The 23,572-nt window shown below is 41.4% G+C and overlaps 1 protein-coding gene across 11 annotated transcripts in view; it reads left to right on the top strand.

Annotated features, from left to right (window-relative positions):
• Window positions 1-23,572, top strand: part of TENM4 (teneurin transmembrane protein 4) — a 4,497,462-nt gene that overhangs the window by 4,213,347 nt on the left and 260,543 nt on the right. For all 11 annotated transcript variants that reach the window (XM_044071318.1, XM_044071319.1, XM_044071323.1 and 8 more), the window contains one exon: window positions 5,555-5,727. In XM_044071318.1, the coding sequence (XP_043927253.1) occupies window positions 5,555-5,727 (173 nt within the window). The remainder of the gene's footprint in view (window positions 1-5,554; window positions 5,728-23,572) is intronic.

Below are 23,572 nucleotides of genomic sequence, written 5' to 3'. Positions count from 1 at the left end.
TAACAGGCTATTCTAAACCCTAAACCATGATTACCATCTCCTCTGCAGGAAAACAAATGTATCTAATTATTACACTTATTTTTCTCTTATGTAAGCAAGCAAAAAAACAAAACAAAAAGCAGCATTGTGCTAATTTAACACAAGTCTACCATATAAGAGAACCAAACAAAACTGCAAACTATTATACTAGATAAATAAACAAAAGGAAGAAATAAAACACAGAAAACCAGAGTTTAGGTTAGCGCTTTCGTTTACTATTTCAGCAAACTTCTTCAGACAACTGACAAGAAAATGAAACACCATTTAAATAGATAATTTCAATTATGACATCATGGAACAATTCATAAATTCAAGCCCACATTTAAAGGACCCACAAACCATTATTATTAAACCATTACAGGAATCAAATGTTGGTTGCACTGAAAGGCCTTTGAAAAGTAGGATTTATGAGCATGTTTACGCAATAAGTAAATCAATTCTAAATAATGCTCTTGCAAGACATATTATATCCTATCCCTCACATGAATTTAACTTTTTAGTATTGGAAAAAGTTACTGATAAAGAAAGGGGAGGCCCAAGTGACTTAAAGCTGGATGAGAAAGAATTGATCTGGCAAATAAAACTGAATGCAGTCATAGCACCAGGCTTAAACGAAGCTATTTCTTTTAAAAGTATTTTAAAATTGAGGGCTTTGTTGAGATGATTTAACGTTTTTTTAATGTTTGCACATTTATGTATTTCTGGTTTTTATAACATGATAGGTAGAATTTTTATATTTGATTCCTGTAATGGTTTAATAATAATGGTTTGTGGGTCCTTGAAATGTGGGCTTGAACTTATGAATTGTTCCATGATGTCATAATTGAAATTGTCTATTTAAATGGTGTTTAATTTTCTTGTCAGTTGTCTGAAGAAGTTTGCCGAAATAGTAAACGAAAGCGCTAACTCAAACTCTGGTTTTCGGTGTTTTATTTCTTCCTTTTGTTTATCTAGTACAAGTCTACCATATGCCAGTGCATTGACAATTAAAATTTCAAAACTTTTTCATTTGCACTACTTTTGATTTAATGCAGATTTAAAGCTCAGCTGTAGTGCATTGTTTACTTTTCCTTATCTGTGAAATATATGTTTTTGATAGAAAGGTACACAAAGTTGTTTTTGTTGTTGTAATCCCTGATCAAGTTTTTATTTTTTTTAATGTAAACATTTCAAATAAATGAGATAACAGTGGTATAGCAGATAGTGTTGCTGCCTCATAGTGCTTAGTTCTCCTGTTTGGTATTTGCCTGAGGTGCTTTCTGTGTGGAGGTTGTATGTCTTTCTTGTGTTCCCATATTATTATCAGGTGCACTGGTAAAAGTATAGCTTGCATCATTGCTTCATTTTTCATGGGGTTGAGTGTGGCACTGCACTTCTGTACTAAGTTTAAATGAGTGAAGACTGTAACACTATACTTTTATGCTAACTGGTTCCATGTGAAACTTGTCAACTAAATGGATCTACATGGCATTCTCATGCTACAAATTAAATTAGGAGTATTACTTGTTTGTAAATAAATGTAGCCTAATTACTTAAATCACAAGTCTTTCTTTGCAAAAAATAAAAAAGATCTTATTTGAGGGGTTGAGCTTTACATTGTCAAGTATAAATCTTCTGCACTTCATTTCATTCTGCAAACCAATTAATATCAAGCCATTGAGGATACTGTCTTCTACTTAACAAGCAAAGAGAAAGTGTTAAAATTATGTTTATTTTGATCAGTCTTGTATTCCAGGCACATACTCTTAAGGTGAGTTTACCTTACAAACATGGAACTGTATTTTTAATAGCAACAAAGTGCAAGTAAAACATGAAACTATATATGTGAACTCTTGAAAACAAGAACAGCATTATATTCTGTTTCCAGCAGAAGTCATGCACTGTAGACGCAACATAAGTAAAATCACAATATTGTGTTTCACGAGGTTATCTTTTACCAGTTCTTTTTCTTCATCCAAACCACAAGGAGCTAGGGTATTACATTTATGAAAAAATGTCAGTTCTCTTTTATCTCAGATTTCTTTGTATATCTATTTTATTTTTAGTTCTTTGTATCTAAGCAAGTATTGTAAAATAAAATGTGTAATTATGTCTTCCTTAAAGTAAACTATGAAAGTACTAGCTTACCAGCATTATGTTTTAATTACCCTGAATGCTGCTGTACAAAACACTTTCTCTGTGGTAACTTTTTTACTATGTATGCAGAAGGATAAATACAGTGAAGCATGTAAAACACTGCACTGAGCTGCACTTATAAAATTCCTAGATAACTTCAGGAATTCATAGAGAGTCCCACTGTTGGTGGTAGGAACTGAGGCCTGTGGCAAAAATGGGCTGTTTACGTGATATGGGAATTTGTGATTCAGGGACACATATACCTACTATGATGAAATACCATATGGACTATCCTGGCAAACTGCAAATAAAAAAAAAATAAACAAAAATCAGCTAATTTGCATGTTTGAATCACCCTTAAATACTGCAAGGGCAAATCAGCACTTTCCTTTAGTAGTTAACACTGGAGGATAATACAGAATGTTGGCAAAAGCCCCCCCACTCCCAATTTACTTTCCCACACTCATTCATACATCAAACACACACCACACTCCAGACCTGTACCTTAGATGTCAGAATGTCTTTAATGTGTCACCTTATTTTTTGTCCCTGTTGTCACAAATCTCAGAGTAAGTCAATAAAACCACACATTAGAGTTTAATTCATCTTAGATTTCATAAAGTGCAAAGTGATGCAACACCTGTTGCTCTGTTAAGTTTTGAAGTGAGTCCAAGTACTGTTTTAGAAATTCCCCCTGGTTTCATCTAGCCTTCTTCCCAGGCTTTACCTAAACCTTCCCCACAATGACATACCCCATCTCTCTCTCTCTCTGTCACAGCTGTCCCCGATATTACTGGATGCTCCCACTGTTAACTCTTGTACCTGCTCTGTCCATCGTAACTCACGGGCTTTTGCAATCAGTGAATAATGCTACACAGAGTTTTTTACATTTTGTAAGATGTAAACAAGCCCGCTACACTAAATGATGAGTTAGCATAATGTGTTAGGGCTTGTTGTTGAAAAGCTAAAGATGCAGGGTTTGAAACTTCCTCCCCTTTAACTTCAAAATTTTTTAAACACTTGCGTAATGTTTTGCATGTATCCCTGGTTGACTAGTGGTGGAGTAAAGCATTATCATGCTGAAAGTACAGGGTCTGAATCTTTTCAAGTGCCATATGGAGTATCCATGGTGTCTGGTGTTAGATTTATCCCTGGTGCTCTAGTGTCCCCCCACCACCCATATTTCATACTGCAAAGCCTTTTATAAATTTTATAAGTGCCTTAAAGATATGATGTAAAGAGTTATCCCTGGTAACTAGTGTTCCCTGATCTACACATTTCATGCTGAAAAAGTGTTTTCTATTTTATTGACCTTGCCTTTAAGGTGCAATATAAAGATTATCCATCTTGTACTTCTAAGGCATGATCTAAAGAGTTATCCCTCATGTATAGTGTTCCCCACCCCCAATATTGCAGGATTTGCTCTGTATTCTAGGGGAGTACATCTCAATTGACTAGTTGACATTCATCGCAGAGAGAACTTCCTTGTTTCATCTTCAGGCCTCCTTCAGCCTCTGTTTAGTCTTTCATTAGCACCAGCAGTGCCATTTGGGAACTCGTAATGAGAGCCATCCTGAAGATACAAATTGAAATGGGTGTCCTCCCATCCTCCTAGGCCTCTTATCAAACACTGAAGATGGCACAGGGTATGACAAGACCTTTAATAAAAATTTAACATAAGTTTCCAAAGTAAGGATAAAGTTATAACATTCAACACCTTTGAAATCAGGTTAGGCCAAAGTTTTTAGACCATGCCATGTGCAGAAGTATATGTACAACTTCTACAGCCACAGAAAGTTGGTCTGTCTTGTGGCAGCCAATATGCAAGCCCCAGGAGAGCATGCCTTTTTTGCTGTGTATGTAGCCCAGTCAGGTGTTTACAGCATTCTTAGCCTCTATATTACAGCCCCCTTGAGAATGCAATGATATCCTCACCATCTTCATAAATGTTGTATTAGCAAACATTGTGAAAACTTCAGACCTTCACTTTTCTAGTCTTTGAGACCATCCTGACTTGCCATAGAACTTATTTTATAAACCACACACGTTGCCATCCATTTCTTATAAATAGAATGTGTAATTAAATCAAAAAGGGGTGGCAGGCTGGATATAAGAACTGTAGCAGCTCTAAAGTGTGTGGAGAATGATGGCTGCATCATAAAAGACCCAGTTGTTTTCTTAATTATATAATCCAGTTATTAGCTGTGTCATTGCATTTAAGATGTAATATGTCTTTACATTAAAAAAAAACTGTTTCTTTGACTCCAAGATAGAGTGCAGTTGATGTTTGTGTATTCCACTCAGTAAAATTGGGTATGACGGTATGTATAGTGGATTCTTATGTCTAAGTATGTCAGTTAGTTGTAAAGGATTCTGATGTTTGTCATGCCCACATATGCATTGGGACAATGAACCGAAAATGTCTTAGTAATAGAATTCTTTATTTTTTACCTATTAAACATTTAGATGATTAGAAACTGGATATTAAACAAGTAATAGTACTGAACATATAAGTGGTACTGGATAATGCCTGTTTCCGGTGAGGTGTCTGAGGCCTGAAGACATGGGCAGAAGGTGTCTTTATCTCTGAAAGATCTGCTGTTGGCCAGTGCTTTTCACCTTGGAGAGAATTATTGTTATTCTTAGAAAATGGGCACTTTTTGTTGTGTCTTTCGGCTTTTCCCGGTTAGGGGTCGCCACAGCGGAACTCCGGTCTGCTAATGATTAGCAGTAGATTTTTACGTGCCGAGTTGCCAGCCCTGATGCACAACCTTCAACGAAGGTACACCCATTCACGCATGTCTCCACACAGAAGACGCTCCAGCTAAGAATCAAACAGGACAACGTCTTACTGTGAGGAGACAACGCTACCGCAGCACTATCTAAACTTATTTTTTTAATCATAGTTAAGAAATATTTATTGTCTTTTGTGACAGAAAATAAATTCCTCTGCCTCATATAGGTTTTTTAGTATTTCACACATACACATGCAGCCCATTTTAAGACCGCTTTCTAAGATTCCACAACAGACAGATGAATTGCTATTAACAAAATGAAACAGTATAAAGATTAAACAATAGAAAAAAGATAGCTATTGCATTGCCTAGCTATTACTTTCTGAACTAGTAAATCTCCCATTGTTAAGTTTTTGTGTTTTAGTAGGAAATGAGCCAATTATTTCTGTATTGTATATTAAAGTATATTGTTCATTGATTCAATGCGAGTGGAAACTATCTTTTTTCAGGATGAGTGATAATGAATTGTTTTGCTATGTTTATTATGTTGGTAAATTAGCAGTTTTCAAGTTGTGTGCAGATTGCTGTGCTACATTTAGAGATTGTGTTGAGTAGTACATGCATGTCCTCCTACCTCATGATTACTCATTTTTTTCTCATTGCAGGTATGACAGTTTTGGCCGTCTGACCAATGTTACATTCCCTACTGGGCAGATCAGTAGTTTCCATAGCAATACTGACAGCTCTGTCAGAGTTCAGGTGGAAACATCTAGTAAGGATGATCTTGTTATAACAACAAACCTGTCTGCTTCTGGAGCATTTTATACTGTAATGCAAGGTGAGTTATCTGTTGACTGAAGTTCTGGAGAGGTACCCTAACTCTGTGAATATGCTCAGTAGAAGAGCATCCTCTCACTTGAACTAGATAACCAAAACTTTGATTGCTATGTTCCTTGCTCTGAATCATATAGTAACTGCACATAATGTGATTCAACCTAAATTCAACAGAATCACAACTTTATCCCTTGGTCTGTTTAAACTGTGAGCTTTGGCCAACTGAGACCTACATGAGTGGAGTTAAGTAGATTTTTATCTGCACTTTTATCAAATAATACACGATTTAAAGTAATTTGTTTATGTTGCATTGAGCAATATCTAGCTGAAAGGTGACTGTTTTTTCAGTAGGTCTTATACAAGTGGTATTTTCAGTTAAGGCTTGTTAAAAAACCTGCATAGCCAGTGATAAGTGGGGGTAGTTTACCTCATTGTTGTGGTTTCTCTCTTATACAAGTGGTACAGTGAATTGTTTTCTGTTTAAGCTTGGGGTAGTTTTTTCTCTCTCTTATTATACAAGGTACAGTGAAGTGTTTTCTGTTTTCTGTTTACTGATGGCTTTTGGCTGAGAGACCTACATGAGTGGAGTTAAGTAGATTTTTTATCTGCACTTTTATTTAAAGTAATTTGTTTATGTTGCATTGAGCAATATCTAGCTGGAAGTTGACTGTTTTTTCAGTAGGTCCCCACTCACCCTCCCTGTTTTGTTTTGGTGTTAATCTTGGTGGCTTTGAAACTGCCTGCACCTCTTGTAAATTTGCACTTGGATACTCCTCCTGGGCCCATCTCATTTGCTCACTCAAAAAAAAAAAAAAAAATTTTATCTGCTTTTACTGTATTTTTGTTTCTTCCTACTTTATTTTGCTTTTGCGTCATCTTAAAAGTACTCAGTTGTATTTATTACTGCTTGGTGTAACTCATTTTAAGCCTTTTAGTTTAAGCACTTGGGCTTCAGACCAGTTGTTTTACAATAAGAAGGTTTGTGGTCTGCACTGTAGTGGCAGGACAGGTAGCTTACATCCTTCTAAGTTGGGAACTGCTGATTGAGGGCTCTGTGTCTGTTATTCTAAAAGTGTATTAATTCTGGTTAAAGCACTTGGGCTTCAGGCCAGTTATTTTACATTAAGAGGGTTCGTGGTCTGCACTCTTGTGGGAGGAGAGGCTGGACTCTGCCCTTCTGAGCTGGGAATTTCTGGTTAAAGGCTTATAGTGCCTGCATATTTGAACTGCTTCTTACTGAAACTGGTACACCTTGTTTGCTGTAGCACAGACTAGATCCAGTCCTGCTGAATCTAGCTTTGTTTGTATAACTTGAGCACTAATCCAGGCATTCTTTAAAGTATTCAATTGTATTTATTACTGCCTGGTAGTAACTTGATTAAAGTGTAGCTATCATTCTAAGTCTTTTGGATTAAGCACTTGGGCTTCAGACCAGTTGTTTTACATTAGGAAGGTTTGTGGCCTGCACTGTGGTGGCAGGACAGGTAGCTTACATCCTTCTAAGTTGGGAACTGCTGATTGAAGGCTCAGTGTCTGTTATTCTAAAAGTGTATTAATTCTGGTTTAAGCACTTGGGCTTCAGGCCAGTTATTTTACATTAAGAGGGTTCGTGGTCTGCACTCTTGTGGGAGGAGAGGCTGGACTCTGCCCTTCTGAGCTGGGAATTTCTGGTTAAAGGCTTATAGTGCCTGCATATTTGAACTGCTTCTTACTGAAATTGGTACACCTTGTTTGCTGTAGCATAGACTAGATCCAGGCCTGCTGAATAGCATAGACTAGATCCAGGCCTGCTGAATCTAGCTTTGTTTGTATGCTTGTTGTTTGTTTGCTTGTTATTTCCCTGAAATGCTAATTCCACCTAAAACGTGGCTTTTCAGCACTTCTGTGGATCCCTAGTGATATCTGCATTGCTTACTGTACTTATTTCCTTGTTTCACTTGAATGAAAGTTACTGTTTGTCGTTTTTGCATTTAAGTTACCTGTAACACATTGCATTTAAGTTACCTGGCACTTGCTCACTAAAGCAATTATATAAGTCAGCACTAAAAAATTAAAAGCACTACACCCTCACAAACTCCCCTTGAGTACCTTGTTCCCCATTGGCCCTTTTTTTCAATTATAAAGGAATTCCCAATACTATTCTAGCATGTCCAAAGGTCAGTTGTCAATCTCCTCTCCGGTCCAGCTGGTGAATCTGGGAATCTTGAGGCAATGTTACAACTGCCTCATGTACACAGACAACCCTCTCCTCCTCCCAACAAATTCCAACACATGTGAGAGATGCAACCATATAGCCAAACTGGAGGCTAAGCTCTCTCAACTCAGTACTGGCGTAACCAGTCAGGAGGAAAAGGAAACCACACTCACTACAATTCCAGTCTCACATAGACCTACCTAGACAGCAAACCAAACACATAAACACACAAAAACATACTCGGAGGCTCTAAATAAAAATCTGCCTAAGCAGCAGAGACCTCCAAAGCAGACACCCAAGCAACCGCTACCCCAAAACAAAACACGTGCAACACATAGCTCACAAAGCCAGTGTGCCAAACAGTCACAGCCCTTAAGGCTAAACAACACACCTGATACACTTGTAATAGGTGACTCTATCGTCAGGCACACTGACATCCCGCTCACTAGGCTGAACAAGGAGAAGGTCACGGTGAGCTGCCTGTCGGGCGCTAGGATCTGCCACATAACACAAGCACTCAGGTCACTCCAAGGCAAGTACAAATATGACTCAGTCATTGTCCATGCTGGTGTAAATGACCTGAGATGTACCTCCCTGGACTACATGAAAAGAGACATAGAGGAGCTCTCTGAGCATGTAGCTCAGGCCCATATGACCCTGACCTTGAGTAGCATCTTACCCTCACCAAGAATGATGCCACAATATGAAGACAAGATGATCAATTTCAACAATTGGCTTAAGTATTGGTGTCATTCAAAGGGGATCCAATGCCTGTCAGCCTGGGATGACATGCTTGACAAGCCACGATGCTTCGCTAGGGACGGCTTGCACCCATCACCCCTGGGCTTTCAGATATTGGCAAAGGCTCTTGCTACCCCTATAGTGCCTTTTTTAGGCAAGGCTCAAAAGACAAACCCACCTCCATAGGTATCACAAGGGATAAGAAACTAAGAGTAATGCTACTCAATGCCAGAAGTCTAAACCTCAAGATGCATGCACTCGAAACTCTCCTTAGCATGGAGAACATCGATATCTGTGCAGTAACAGAAACCTGGTTCAAGGCTCCCGAGAGCACCCCAGCACTACCAGGTTATACCTCATACCATGCTTTTCAGCCCCAAAACTTGGACCGAACCACAAAAGGAGGGAGAGTATCAATATTCATCAAAGATACCCACACCTCCAGGTTGGTGGCACAGCACAAAGCATCAGAGACTATCCATGTGCAACTAACAGTGGGTAAAACTGCCTTCCAGTTTATAGCCTGCTACAGACCACCCTCCCAAACCTAGGAACTCCACTCGGCCTTCCTGAGAACACTGGAAAATATGAAGGTCTCTCCAAACACCATTATATTGGGCAACTTCAACTACCCAAACATAGACTGGGAGCATTACTCTAGCTCCAGCACCCTAGCCCAAAGGTTCCTAGAATTTATAAACTCAAATGCTATGGAATAACTTGTTACCACTCCCACAAGAGGGGAAAACATACTGGACCTGATCATCACCAACATGGGGACTCTATGCTCCAGACCAGAAGTGTATCCCTCACTGGTAAGATCAGACCATAAACTAATCTCACTGGATATTCACATCCCGACCCCCTGCCCAGAAAACCACAGTGAAAAACTTCTCTAAAGCAAATTTCACACTCCTCAAAACCGAGGTGGAATCCTTCAAAGCCCCCGGCCTGTGGAAAATATGGCCCAGACCCCAGAATCCTTTATAAACGCATTCTATGAACACCTTCAGGAATGCATGGATCATGCAATCCCAAATAAAACCAAGACCCAATCCTCCAAAGGCAGAAGTCCTGTCTGGTGGACCCCAACCATAAACAAACTATACAATAGAAGGAGGAAGCTACTACATGATAGAGCAAAATCCCAAAAAGGGAAGGCATCTCTGATCAGTATTAGCAAAAACTACGGGCACTCATAAAATCGTCTAAGGCCAGCTTCAAGAGAAAAATTGCACAGGACACTAAGGATAATCACAAGGCTTTCTTTAGTTATGTTAGGAACCTGGGTGGGAATTCCCAGATATGCTCAGAATTAGTCCAAAATGACAAAAAATACACCGAACCCACAGACATTGCCAACATCCTAGCTGACAGGTTCAGCGCAAACTTCTCCCCCCAGACCCACCAAAAGGACAAATATCTATCCCAGCAGAGTGCTGCCCCCCTGACATCTCAGATGCTCAGGTAAGAGCCACTCTCTCCAAAGCATAAAACACAGCATCAATGGGACCAGACGGTGTCCCAGGCTGCATCCTACATGAACTCCAAGAAGAGCTAAACCCAAACATAAAACTACTGTTCAATCTCAGCCTTACTACAGGATATGTACCCAAAGAGTGGCGTACAGCAATGGTGGTCCCTCTCCACAAAGGTGGTGCCTCAACGGATCCTGGAAACTATTGCCCCATAAGCCTGACTAGCTTGGTCTGCAAAGCTATGGAAAGGATCATCATGGACCTTATAAATAAAGATATTGGGGACCTACAGACACTGGATCCTACCCAGTTTGGCTTTGTTAAGGGCAGATCCTGCCTCTTAAACCTGGTTGATTTCTTTGAAACAGTCACCAAGGCCATTGACGAGGGGAAGGTGGTCCACACAGCCTACCTGGACCTCGCAAAAGCCTTCAATACAATACCCCACTCGGGCATTATAGATAAGCTCACCAGCTTAAATATAAACCCCTATGTCACTAGATGGGTTGCAAACTGGCTCAAGGACAGAACCCACATGGTTAGAATTGCTGGAGCCATGTCAGACTCCAAACCAGTTACAAGTGGCGTCCCACAAGGCTCAGTTCTGGGACCTCTCTTGTTCGGTATATATTTCTCAGAGGTACAGGCCAACACGGAAGGACTGTGGCTGACCAAGTCCGCAGATGACTGCAAACTGGGCGCCATAATTGATTCTCCAGCTGACACAAGCATCCTCCAAAAGGGCCTCATAGAAACAGACAACTGGTGCCAGAGCCATGGCCTCAAGCTAAACGCCAAAAAGTGTATAGTGATCCCCTTTGGCAAAAACAAAGTGCCCACAAATTACCACATAAGTGATAATCCATTAAGTACGGAAGAAGTAATTAGTGACCTGGCGACCCAAGTTGATAGCAATCTCTCATTTGACAACCACGTGGCCAAAGTGGTTAGAAAAACATTTTATATAGCCCACCTAATCAGGAAGGGATTCACATCTAGATCAGGGGAGGTCATCGTGCCCCTTTACTCATCCCTCATCAGGCCCATAATTGAGTACAATGCCCCTTTTGGGATGTACCTTACCAGACACCTGCAGCAACTGGAAAGACCCCAAAAGTACCTCACCAAGAGGATCAAAGGGCTCAAACAGATGCCATATGCTGCCCGGTTAAAGAAACTCCAGCTCTACTCAGTAGCATACCACCTGCTCAGAGGCGATCTGTGCCTGACATATAAAGCCATGTCCAACCTGGAATGAATGGACATGCTGCACCTCAGAAAATCCAAATCCCATCGAGCTACTCGCTCGAGAGACTTGAACCTCAGCACTGAAATAAATAGGACATGCTGGAGGGACAGATTCATAACCCAGAGGCTCCCTTCATTCTGGAATAAAATCCCAGTCCAGGTTAGGCAGAGTCCCTCACTGACTCTCTTCAAGAGGAATCTTGATGAGTGGATGGGGGATCGTAGGTTTACCCCGGGTATCACTTCTGTGTCACTGTTAGACAGAGGCACAGTATACTAACCTCAAAAAAGGGCATAGCAAAATTAATTTAAAATGGGTGGCGAAAGCCAAACACACTCTGGCTAGGCTTATAAATGCCCTAGGGCAGATAGCCTAGTATGAACCTATGAACCTGTGAACCTGTGAACCTATGAACAGTAGGCTGAAATGTATCTTCCTTATTATGCATTAATTTCGAGTTCATAATACATTTAAAAAGTCCATATTCTTTACAAAAAACAAGACTGTAATTAATAAATGAGTGTTAGTGGAATGTAAGAATTTCATTTAATGGCTGATCATATATTTACTTTATATCTGACAGTGCAGACAGTTAACAAGCTGCTTCCTATAGTACAGAGTTTGATTCCTACTGTCTGCATTTGCCTACCATGTAATTGTGAGCAAGTCACTTAACCAGACAGTGCTCCTGGGTCAGCCATGAAAAGTGTGATTTGTGTACAATGGGTTTACCAGATTAACAGTAAACTTTAGATTGTCTAGAAGGGCTTTGAATTTTTGTTTTTATCACAAAACTGATGTATTTCTTTGGATCAAAAAAAGTACTTGTAACTAGAAATTGCAAAGCACATTTTCAGAACTAAGCGGTGTGCATTGTAGTATGGTCTCTGTGCTGATGCATTTTCATGTTATTAAATTTTGTATGTTTTTCAAAGGTGTCCAAGTCTATAGTGAATCCTGTATTTCATACTTAAGCTCCAGAACTGAGCTGTTAGGCATTATTTCCATTTCTCGTTGCACCGATTCCACTTGGTTGTATGTTACGTATTGATAATAATTTAACTTTAAAATTAGTTTTGGAACAATGCATCTTAGACTGCAACCGTTTACAGCATGAAAGAAGACTTGCCTGACTTTTTAACTCACTTTCCTGCAGGAATACAGTGAAAGCAGCTTCATTCATCAAGGCCCCATTCTCCATTATTTTGAATTATTGTACTGTAGCCTACCTGTGTTTTAAAGGCTTAGTTTATTTGCTTTTATTTTTGGAAACAGAACCATATATAGAACAGTGATGGTAAAAAGGGCTAAGCACTATGCATTTCCTCTGTTTGTTTTGAACTTTGTACTTAATGCTTCGTTTCCTGGTTCACATTCTGTTGATCGTTAGATTCCTGTCCGCCTGCCTCCATTTCTCTCTCTTTTTTTCTTCTAGCAGTCTGTTTGCTATATCATATACTCTTTGTTGCTTCCTCATATTACACCTAAGACTGCCTTCTTCCCTGTAGCCTTCTTGCTTGTGGTGTCATACTAAAAATTTCTTGTTTGATTTTGTCTGTAATCATTTATGCATTTTTGTACTGTTACCTCCATTGACTGTCAGTCATCATCACCCTTCCTGCAAATTGCCCCATTGTTGCATAATTTTTGTTTGTTTTTATTGATTTACACTTTGTTGCTCTGGTTAGTCCCACTAGACCAGTGGCATTTTTTCAGAGGAGACCCCATGTGGAATTCATATTGACTAAGGGATATTTGGCCAGGACACTTTCATAAAAAAATTGTCAAGTGTTTGTATGGCTTTGTGAGACACCATTTGTGTTATCTTCTTGGTCATAAAACATTGCGGGTGTGCTATAGCCCTATGTATGAGATAAGAACACTGCATTATTTAGATACCTGTTAAGTGCTTATTCAAATATCTGTCACTGGTGGTACAATCTGTCTAGTGAAATCATGCTTAAATGCAGAGAGGAGCTTTCCACGTGTGTTTGAAAAGAGTATTAAACAAAAAAGCCTTGACTAGGAACTCTGAGGTGTTGTAAACAGTGTTAGTGTAACCAGAATAGCTCAGCCAGATGCAGTGATATGTGTAAATATTCACACGTGCCTATGAATTTATGAAAACACCATAGAAGGTGGCAGCTGCCCCCCCCCATACTGATGCTCATCCTTTACCCATATCCCATACTTTCTTTAGTCTCTCTGAGCCGCCTTGTCCCATTCAAGCATACAGCTGTTGAAAGGTAGACAGCACTATTATTTCAGTATAAATTAATTGTAGTCTTGAATTCTCATGATTGCTTGCCATAATTAAGCATTTTGAAATGTGAGGAAGTGATTTTAATACAACAAGCTTCTTTACTTGATCAGTTTAAAATATTTTTCTGACAATTTAAATTTTCTTTGACTCTGAACTCTTTGTGTTTGCTATTCAGCCTGATAACAGTCAGGGGTGTCACACCTCATTAACTGACTTGGAGGTAAGTGTTAATATGGTAACATCTCTCATAGTTTTAGTCAGATATCCAATTTCCAGTAAAACTCAATTTTGAGATTCTCCCTCATAGTCTTTAATGTATGTGGTTCAACACCTGCCATGTGGCACTGTGTTACATGCCTTCCTAGTGGCCAGGTACACAGACTCCCAAAATCTTCATTCTTCACCTTAATTGTGAACTTATCATAAAGCTGAATCATGTTAGCATAACAGGATGTCTGATTTCAAAAGCATTGCTGTCTATCATCGACCACAGGAAATCCCCCAGTCTGCCATGGGGGATGTTTTCAATTAATTTCATCAAAATATGATGAGTCCTGTAATTCTTTGGCTTCTTCTTAAGGCCTGACTCTATGCAAGGGGGCTACATCACAAACCTTCCCTATTTTGGCATCACACTGGTCACTACAATATCACCACCAAATAAGATGCAGAAAGTGTCTTGTCACTTGATAATACCTTAAGCAGAGCCTACTGAATCCCTGCCACATAAGAACCAAGCAGAGATCAATTCCATCCCTTTTGTGAGAGACTGTGATGGTAGTATCAGTGCTTTGCAGAAAGTGTTGGGCAGAACCTGCTGACTAGTATAATTATCACTGAGACAATAAAACTGAGCCATTGACTCTGTCTTTAGTGGTTCATTCCTGGCAGCATCATCTCAAAGCCAGTGTCTTGGGTTCCCCATTTTACATTTGATTTCTAAGGTCCTTCCTAAAAGAAACATCTTTTTGTACTGTCAGTCAATTCATATTGAATCATTAATTCTGTGACCATCATAGCAGTTGTGCAAGTTTGAGTACAGTTTCCCTGAGCAGGATGGGCTGCAAAACACTACCATTTAAAAACCATGACCATATCTGCAGTTTCTGTGGCTGCGAGCCAGTTCTGAAGAAAATTGGTCATACTGTTGTAGTGACTTAATTTACTTCCGATCTCTTGATTTATATAGCAGACTCCTTTTGTTGTCTGTTTGACTCCTTGAATTTTCTCTGGGCAGTTTAATTTCTTTGTATCTCCACAAAACATGCTTGCCAAATTGGCCTCTCTGAAGTGTGAATATTAATTGCACAACCTTTTGGTGAAGATTGTGGCTGATAAGTGCCTATAGTGTCTCAGTTGACTTAGCTGGTTAAAAAGTAAACAAAAAGAATGTCAGCATCATTATTATACACAACATTGCATTTGTTAAGAACTTTAGATACACATGGTAGGACTTTTAGGTGCTCTTACCTGTGTTTTAATAGAGTATTTCCAAGACTTATTATGAGGCCTTTGCAGCTGCTTTATTATAGGTTCATAAGTAGGTACTAGGCTACTGGCCCTGGGGCCTATATAAGCCTAGCTAAAAAGGTACCCTGGATTTCGCCACCCAAGAAAATTATTTTCCTGTGCCCTTGTCAAGCAGAGCCCCAGAGGTGATCCCCGGGGTGAATTTCCTATTTCCCATCCAATCATCAAGATTTTTCTTGAAGAGTGCTGATGAGGAGTTTTGTTTAATATAAACAGGTAGTTTGTTCCAGAGTATGGGAAGTCTCTGGGACAGGAATCTATCCCTCCAGCATGTTCTGTTTATTGTGGTGACAAAGTTTAGGTCCCTAGAGCGTGTAGCTTGGAGGTATTGGGAGTTCTTTAAGTGGAGCATGTCCAACAGCTCTGGGTTTGACATAGCTTTTTTTGTTAGGCAGAGATCGCCTCTGAGTAGGAGATGTGTGACAGAGTAAAGCTGGAGTTTTTTTGAGACAGTCTGCGTAGGGCATCTGTTTTAGTCCGGTAATCCTCTTTTTGAGGAATTTCTGTGGCCTTTCCAGTTGTTGTAGATGTCTTGTGAGGTACATACCAAAAGGGGCATTGTACTCTAAAATGGGTCTAATGAGTGACAAGTAGAGGGGAACAATGACCTCTTTTTTCCTGGATGAGAAACCTTTTGTGATGAGGTGTACCACATAAAAGGATTTCCTGACTACTGTGGTGATGTGATTATCAAAGGAGAGACTACTGTCCACCTGTGTCCCAAGGTTTCGGTGTTAAGTAGACTACCACCTCTGTGGTAGCTCATGGGTACAGAGTTTTTACCAAAGGGGATGACAATGCACTTTTTGGCATTGAGCTTGAGGCCATGGCTTTGACACCAGACTTCTGTCTCAGTGAGGCCCTTTTGTAAGATGTAGGATGTCCACATCATTAGGAGTTTCGATTATGGCTCCTAGTTTGCAGTCATCTGCAAACTTTGTTAGCCAAAGACCTTCTGTGTTAGCCTGTACTTCAGAAAAGTAGATACCAAACAGGAGAGGGCCCAGGACTGAACTCTGTGGTACTCCACTTGTCAGTGGTCTGAAGTTGGATTTGGAGTCTGCTACTTTTACAGTGTAGGTTCTGTCAGTGAGCCAGTTGGCAACCCATCTTGTGACATAGGGATTTATACCTAGTTTAGTGAGTTTATCTATAATTCCAGAGTGGGGGATGGTGTCAAAAGCTTTGGCTAGATCTAGATAGGCTGTGTGAACCACCTTACCCTCATCTATGGCTTTGGTGACTGCTTCAAAGAAGTCTTTCAGGTTTTGGAGACATGATCTGCCTTTTGCAAACCCAAACTGGGTGGGGTCCAGAGTTTGGAGATTACCAATGATGTTCATCGTGCATACAGCTGCAGTCATAACAGATGGGGTTATCCTGCCATCAGGCGGGTCCTCGGTCGGCTGAATTCCAAAGTCTAGGTCCGGCGTCGGTTGTCGTCGCTTCTTCCCTGACGTCAATGCAGCAGGGGTATAAAAGAGCCAGCCGACGCCAACTTCTTCAGTCTTTCTTGCCGCGCGGTGCCCGAAGCAGAAGCAGTTCACAAGTGCCGGTCGGCCAGCTCCTGAGATTTACGAAAATATTTTAGCCGAAGTCTTCTTGAAAGCTAAGTACCCGTTGAAACTTTTCTTGCCTCAGACCGATGTCAGACAAAGTTAATAATTGCATTTCATGTGGGAAGCAAATACCGCATAAGGATTTCCACTCTTTCTGTATTCCTTGCTTAGGCCCAGACCACGACGTCCCGGCCTGCCATTTTTGTGCTAGATTCAACAAACGCACTATTAAGCTTGGGGCGGAGTTCGCCCTTCACTATTTTGGTAAAAAATTTAATTATATTATGTCGTCGGATACTCCGACTCCAGTTTTGAGTAAAAGACGCAAAGATAAGGACCGACATATGAGGTCCGCGACTTCTACTGACACCACGCTAAGGCCGACTACCGGTTCTCCGGTTCTCAGCGAGGCACCTACGCAGCCCCTGAGTACCGATGACACTTCATTACCGATGTCTTCAGTACCCGAGGTTGCAGGCTCCTCGGTCCCCATTTCTCAAGGTGTCTTCAGGCCTTCCTCCTCCTCTATTAAAGCTTTCACAAAATCTAAAGCAGCCATGAAAATTAAAAAACAGGGACCTCAGACCCCCTCTCAAGGCCCCATGCCTAAAAAACAGATGCTCAAAATGGCTGAGGATTTGATTACTCTTATCAGGGGTTCTCAACCCCCCTCGGACAAAAGGCCCAGATTAGAGGAAGACTACCCTTCCTCAGATCAAGCCTCTATTACCTCTGAACATTCTGAGGACCAGGACTATACCTATTCTCCTTTTGAAGACTCTGATGCAGAGGAGTCTTTTCCCTCGGTCACCCCCCCTGAGGACTACTCTTTTGGGGAAACCCTACATACTTTGAGGGAACACTTTCACTGGGAAGGCCAAGATTACTCAGATTCCAAGAAAAGGCTCAGGGATTTTCTCTTGCTCCCCCAGCATAGGCCCCTGGCTATCCCTCCTCTTTTAGATATATTAGATGATGTGTACACAGAAGCCAGCCTCAACACAGATTCTTTACCTCCAGCTCCTGTTAAACCAGACAGGTATTACCGGGCTCCTGATTCACACCAGTTCCTATACAAAAGCCATACTGCTGACCCAGAAACTATTTCACAGGGTCCCAAGGGAATTAAGGCCTCTACTGCTAAAAACCCATTACCTTCAGAGAGAGATTCCAGAGCTTTAGAAAGGTGGGCGGAAAAGGTGTATACCTCGGCCACTTTAACCATGAGGGCATTAAACTGTCAGTTCCATATGTTAAAGTATCAACAGTTTTTGTTATCTCAGTTGAAAAGCAAAATGACACAACCAGAACAACCAGATTTAAAGGAGTTGCATGATTTGTTGCATGGTGCAGAGCAAGTGGGTAAACATACCTTGCAGTGTGGTTTTGATGCTTTAGAGGCCTCATGTAGAGCTGCTGTTACAGGGTCTGTCATACGTAGACATGCTTGGCTCAAAGAGCAAGCCTTACCAGATCATGTCAAAGCTAAATTACTAGATGCACCTCTTCAATAAGATGTATTGTTTGGTGTTAAAGCTGAGGAGGTACTAAAGAAAATGGAAGAAAAAGCGAAATCAATGCAAACAGTGAAAGATTTCCTGCAGGTACAACCTCAACGTTTCAGCAGAAACTGGCCTTCAAAACATTGGTCCTTTCCAGCCACAAACAGACCTCAAAGAGGCAGATACAGACGCCCGAGGGGTAGAGGGTAACCTCAAGGATCATACAGAGCCAGACAATGGCAAGCACCAACCCCAAGAGGTGGAGAAGATAGATCACAGTCATTCAGAAAGCAGACACAATGACTTCCCCCTTTACCTGCCAAGCAAAGCTTTAATTGCAGCACCTTTGGGTGGAAAACTGGCATTATTCTCAAACAATTGGCATATTGTCACAAAAAACAAATGGATTCTGGACATTATAGACAGAGGCTACAGATTCCACTTTCACACCCTTCCAAAAATGAGAGGCTTGCCAAACCTGCCACAAAATCAAAGGGTAGAGGCACAAAAACAAATTTCAGCTCTCATGGACATGAAAGCTATTCAAGAGGTACCTGCAAAAGAACAAGGTCAAGGGTTTTATTCCAGACTATTCCTGGTACCAAGGGAAGACAAAGATTGGAGACCTATTTTAGACCTATCCATCCTAAACACATATTTACAGGTACCAAAATTCAAGATGCTCACATTACAGCAGCTTCTTCCCATGCTGGGCAAGGAGTCTTGGCTGGTAACATTGGACCTCAAGGAGGCATACCTGCATGTCCCTATCAGACAAGATTGCAGAAGATACCTCAGATTTCTTGCAGGTTCAACCCATTATCAATTCTCTGCATTGCCCTTTGGCTTATCTACTGCACCCAGAGTGTTTACGAAATGCATGGCATCAGTAATTGCCTTCTGCAGACTTCAAGGAATACAAATATACCCATATCTGGATGACTGCCTGATCCAAGCGGACAGCAAGGACATACTTCTGAAACACCTGGCGTTTGTAATAAAACTGTTGAACTTTCTGGGATACACAGTCAACAAAAAGAAATCAAAACTAATACCCTCTCAAAAAATAATTTTCCTGGGTGCCAGCTTGAATACAACCACTCAGATGGCCTACCTCACGCCAGACAAACAAGGACAACTATCTCAATACTTCAGCAAAATGGCAACCTTCACCAGGCTGACTGCAAGGAAAGTCCTGCAGGCTCTGGGATTCATGGCATCTTGCATCCTTCTGATCCCATGTGCAAAGTTGCATATGAGGAAACTTCAGTGGTACCTAAAAAACTTATGGTCTCAACACAGCCACAGTTTGGAAATAATTATACCACTCATTCCATGTCTTCAAAAGGAATTTCTGTGGTGGGCTCAAGCATGCCAAAGAAACGTAAGTCTCCCCTTCTGCATGCCTCAAGCAAATCAAATCATCACAACAGACGCCTCGGACTACGCCTGGGGGCACACATGACAGATCAGTGCATTCAGGGAAAATGGTCCCAAAAAGAGAAGCACCTACACATCAACCAAAAGGAAATGCTAGCAGTGCAAAATTATATTATGGCCTTCAAAGACCTACTGCATCCAGGCCAGCTATTGATAAGGACAGACAACACCACAGTGATGTGGTACATAAACAAACAGGGGGGAACTCATTCATACTCCCTGTGCAGACTAGCCATGACCCTATGGAACACAGCTCTGGAATTGCAAATCCAACTTCAGGCTCAATTTCTGCCAGGGAAGGAAAACACACTGGCAGACAGCCTAAGCAGAAATATGACAGATCCAAACGAATGGAAGTTGCATCCTCACGTTTTCGCAAAGATAACTCAGGCATGGGGACAGCCAGACATAGATCTCTTTGCTATCCACAGAAATTACCAATTGAAAAAATTTTTTTCAAGGACCTATCATCCACAGGCCTGGAAAGTGGACGCACTTTCTTTCAATTTGACAATGTTGACAGTCTATGCCTTTCTGCCTCTTCCTCTGCTGCCCAAAGTTCTATTAAAAGCCAGAGCAGAGAGGCCGAAAATGATTCTCATTGCTCCAGATTGGCCAAGACAACACTGGTATCCACTCCTGAAGAGCCTGACACATTCCCCACCATGGATCCTACCTCTAGTGCCTCTTCTGTTGTCCCAGCACAACTTCAAAACTCTTCACAGCCAGCTCAAAACCCTAAATCTAGCTGCATGGAGAATCCCTTGATTTCCCAACAGACCCTCCTCTCCAAGGAGGTGCAGGATGTCATCTTGGAGGCCAGAAGACCTTCTACTAGAAAAGTCTACTCCACCAAATGGAAACAATTTTGTGCCTGGAATCAGAAAAAGGGCCAGAATCCTTGGGTAATAAATTTACCTCAAATTTTACAGTACCTAGCTGAGATGTTAAACAGTGGACTTTCCTTCTCCTCCATCAAAATCCACGCTTCAGCCATTTCTGCACAATACAACACAGATCCTCCTTTATTCTCTCATCCTCTCTTAAGACAGTTCCTCAGAGGGGCAAAGAATATAAAACCCCCAAGGAAACCACCAGTCCCTGCTTGGGACCTCAACTTCATATTGGAAAAGCTGACCCTTCCTCCATTTGAGCCAGCTGCTTCAACAGAACTACAATACTTGTCATGGAAAACAGCCTTCCTTCTGGCTATCACCTCAGCACGCAGGGTTTTGGAACTACAGGCCCTCATGGCTGTGCAACCTTTCATCATTTTCCATCAGGACAGAGTTTCCTTACGAACCAACCCTACCTTTATGCCAAAGGTAGTATCCAGTGTAGCCTTGAATCAGACTATCCACTTACCTACCTTTTACCCTAACCCACAAAACAAAGGGGAAAGACTACTGCATTCCTTGGACATTCACAGACAACCGTTATTATTTGGACAGGACAAAGCCATTCAGGAAATCCGAGCAACTCTTTGTGTCCTATGCTACAGGTGCTCAAGGAAAGGCTATCTCCAAACAGACAATCTCAAAATGGATAGCCCACTGCATACGCTTTTGTTACTCATTTCATGGAAAAGCTGTGCCTTCAAGCATCAGATCCCACTCCACAAGGGCCACAGTTACCTCTGCAGCTTTCCTCAGGGGGGTTCCTACCAAGGACATTTTGGAAGCAGCCACTTGGAGTTCAGTGCACACTTTCTCCAAACACTATCACCTTCCACTTTACTCAATCTAGAGCGGGATTTGCCACAGCTGTCTTGCAGGGCATCCTTGCTCTTCCTAGTTCCACTTAATGCCTGCCACCCCTACTTATCTTTGGGATTCTTCCCATCTATTATGACTGCAGCTGTATGCACGATGAACATAGTACAGTTTTGTACCTACCATAAATGTAGATGTTCGAGTGCTCATACAGCTGCAGTCCAGGTTTCCCCCTCTCCATCCCCTCTTAGGACAAGCCTTATGACAAACACCTTCTCATACAACCTATTTGGGGTATTCTTTTATGGTGTATTTGCTTGCAACTACTGTTTTTTGATTATTCTATATTGCATGATTACATAAGTTTATGTTTTGCCTTCCTTCTGGGGGCACCTGACATCTGGGGCAAGAAAAACTGAAGAAGATGGCATCGGCTGGCTCTTTTATACCCCTGCCGCACTGACTTCAGGGAAGAAGCGACAACAACCGACGCCGGACCTAGACTTTGGAATTCGGCCGACCGAGGACCCGCCTGATGGCAGGATAACCCCATCTGTTATGACTGCAGCTGTATGAGCACTTGAACATCTACAGTTATGATAGGTACAAAACTGTACTTTTTTGTTTATAAGTTCCATGATGATACGTTCCATGGCTTTGCAGACCAGGCTCGTTAGGCTAATGGGGCGGTAGTTCCCGGGGTCCGTCGTGGCTCCCCCTTTGTGGGGTGGGATAACTGTCACTGTGCACCATTCAGTGGCACAAAGCCTGAGGTGAGGCTATGATTGAAAATGGTGCTTAGGTGGAGTGCCAGTTCATTCTGTAGTTTGTGTAGAATGCAGCCTGGGATGTTGTCATTTCCCATGGATGCTGTGTTCTTGGCTTTGGAGAGAGTGGTTTTTACCTGTGCAGCCGTGATTACAGGAACTTTGCATTCTTCCGGTATAGAGATGGGCCCTTTAGGGGGTGATAGAGGGTAAAGTTAGCACTGAACCTATCTGCCAGGATGTTGGCAATATCAGTTGGTTCTGTATATTTAGTGCCATTGTGCTGTAACTCAGAGCAGGTCTGAGTGTTGCCATTGAGATTCTTGACATAGCTATAGAATGCTTTGTGGTTGTCTTTAGAATCAGTGGCAATTTTGTTTTTGTAACTAGCTTTGGAGGATTTTATGAGGGATTTCAGCTTCTTACTGAGGCTGACCAGGGGGAGATTTTACTCTTTTTTGCAACAGTTTCTTTCTTCTGTTGTAGAGTTTGTTTATGGCAGGGGACACCAGATTTGCTTCCTTTTTTTAGAGGATAGCATCTTGGTTCTGTTAGGGATAGCACAATCCATGCATTTGTGTAGGATTCAGTAGTCATACCTCTATTGTCTGCCTGCATGGGTGTCGTGAAGTTTGCCACTTCTGTCTTAAGAAGCGTGAAGTTGGCTTTGGAGAAATTTTTTACGGTAGTTTCCCTAATGGGGTGTGGGGGCGGGATGTGGATATCTAGGGTGATTAGACTGTGGTCATATCTGACTAACGAGGAATTGACCTCAGGTGTGGAACACCAGTCACCCATGTTAGTAATGACCAGGTCTAGGATATTGCTGCCCCTGGTGGGGGTGTGGATAAGTTGAGCCAAGGCATTGGAATTTATGATTTCCAGAAAACGTTGAGCAAAAGAGTTGGTACATGAGTAGTTTTCCCAGTTAATGGTGGGGTAGTTGAAATCGCCCATTATGAGGGTGTTGGGTTGTACCCTAAGATTTTCCAGTGTATCAAGAAATGAGGAGTGGGAATCCTGAGGCATGGTGAAGAATCTGTAGCAAGTTACAATTTGGATTGCGGACTTGCCCAGAGTTAGTTGCACTTGGATAATCTCGGATGCATTATGCTGAGCAACTAGCCTGGAGGTGTGGATATCCTTAATGAATATGGACACTCCTCCACCTTTAGTGTTTCAGTCCAGGTTAGGTGACCGAAAGGTGTGGTATGAATTATAGCCTGGTAATGCAGGGGTGCTCTCTGGAGCCTTGAACCAGGTCTCTGTCACTGCACAGATGTCGATGTGCTCCATTTTAAGGAGTGCCTCGAGTGAATGCATTTTGAGGTTTAGACTTCTAGCATTATTCTAGCATTGAGCACCATTACCCTCAGATTTTGCTTGCTTGTACCTGTTATGGTGGTGAATTTGT

The sequence above is a fragment of the Protopterus annectens genome, chromosome 5.part0 (assembly GCF_019279795.1).
Source record: "Protopterus annectens isolate FY-2018-M chromosome 5.part0, PAN1.0, whole genome shotgun sequence".
Classification (NCBI taxonomy): domain Eukaryota; kingdom Metazoa; phylum Chordata; order Ceratodontiformes; family Protopteridae; genus Protopterus; species Protopterus annectens.
This window is presented reverse-complemented; position numbering and strand designations above follow the sequence as displayed.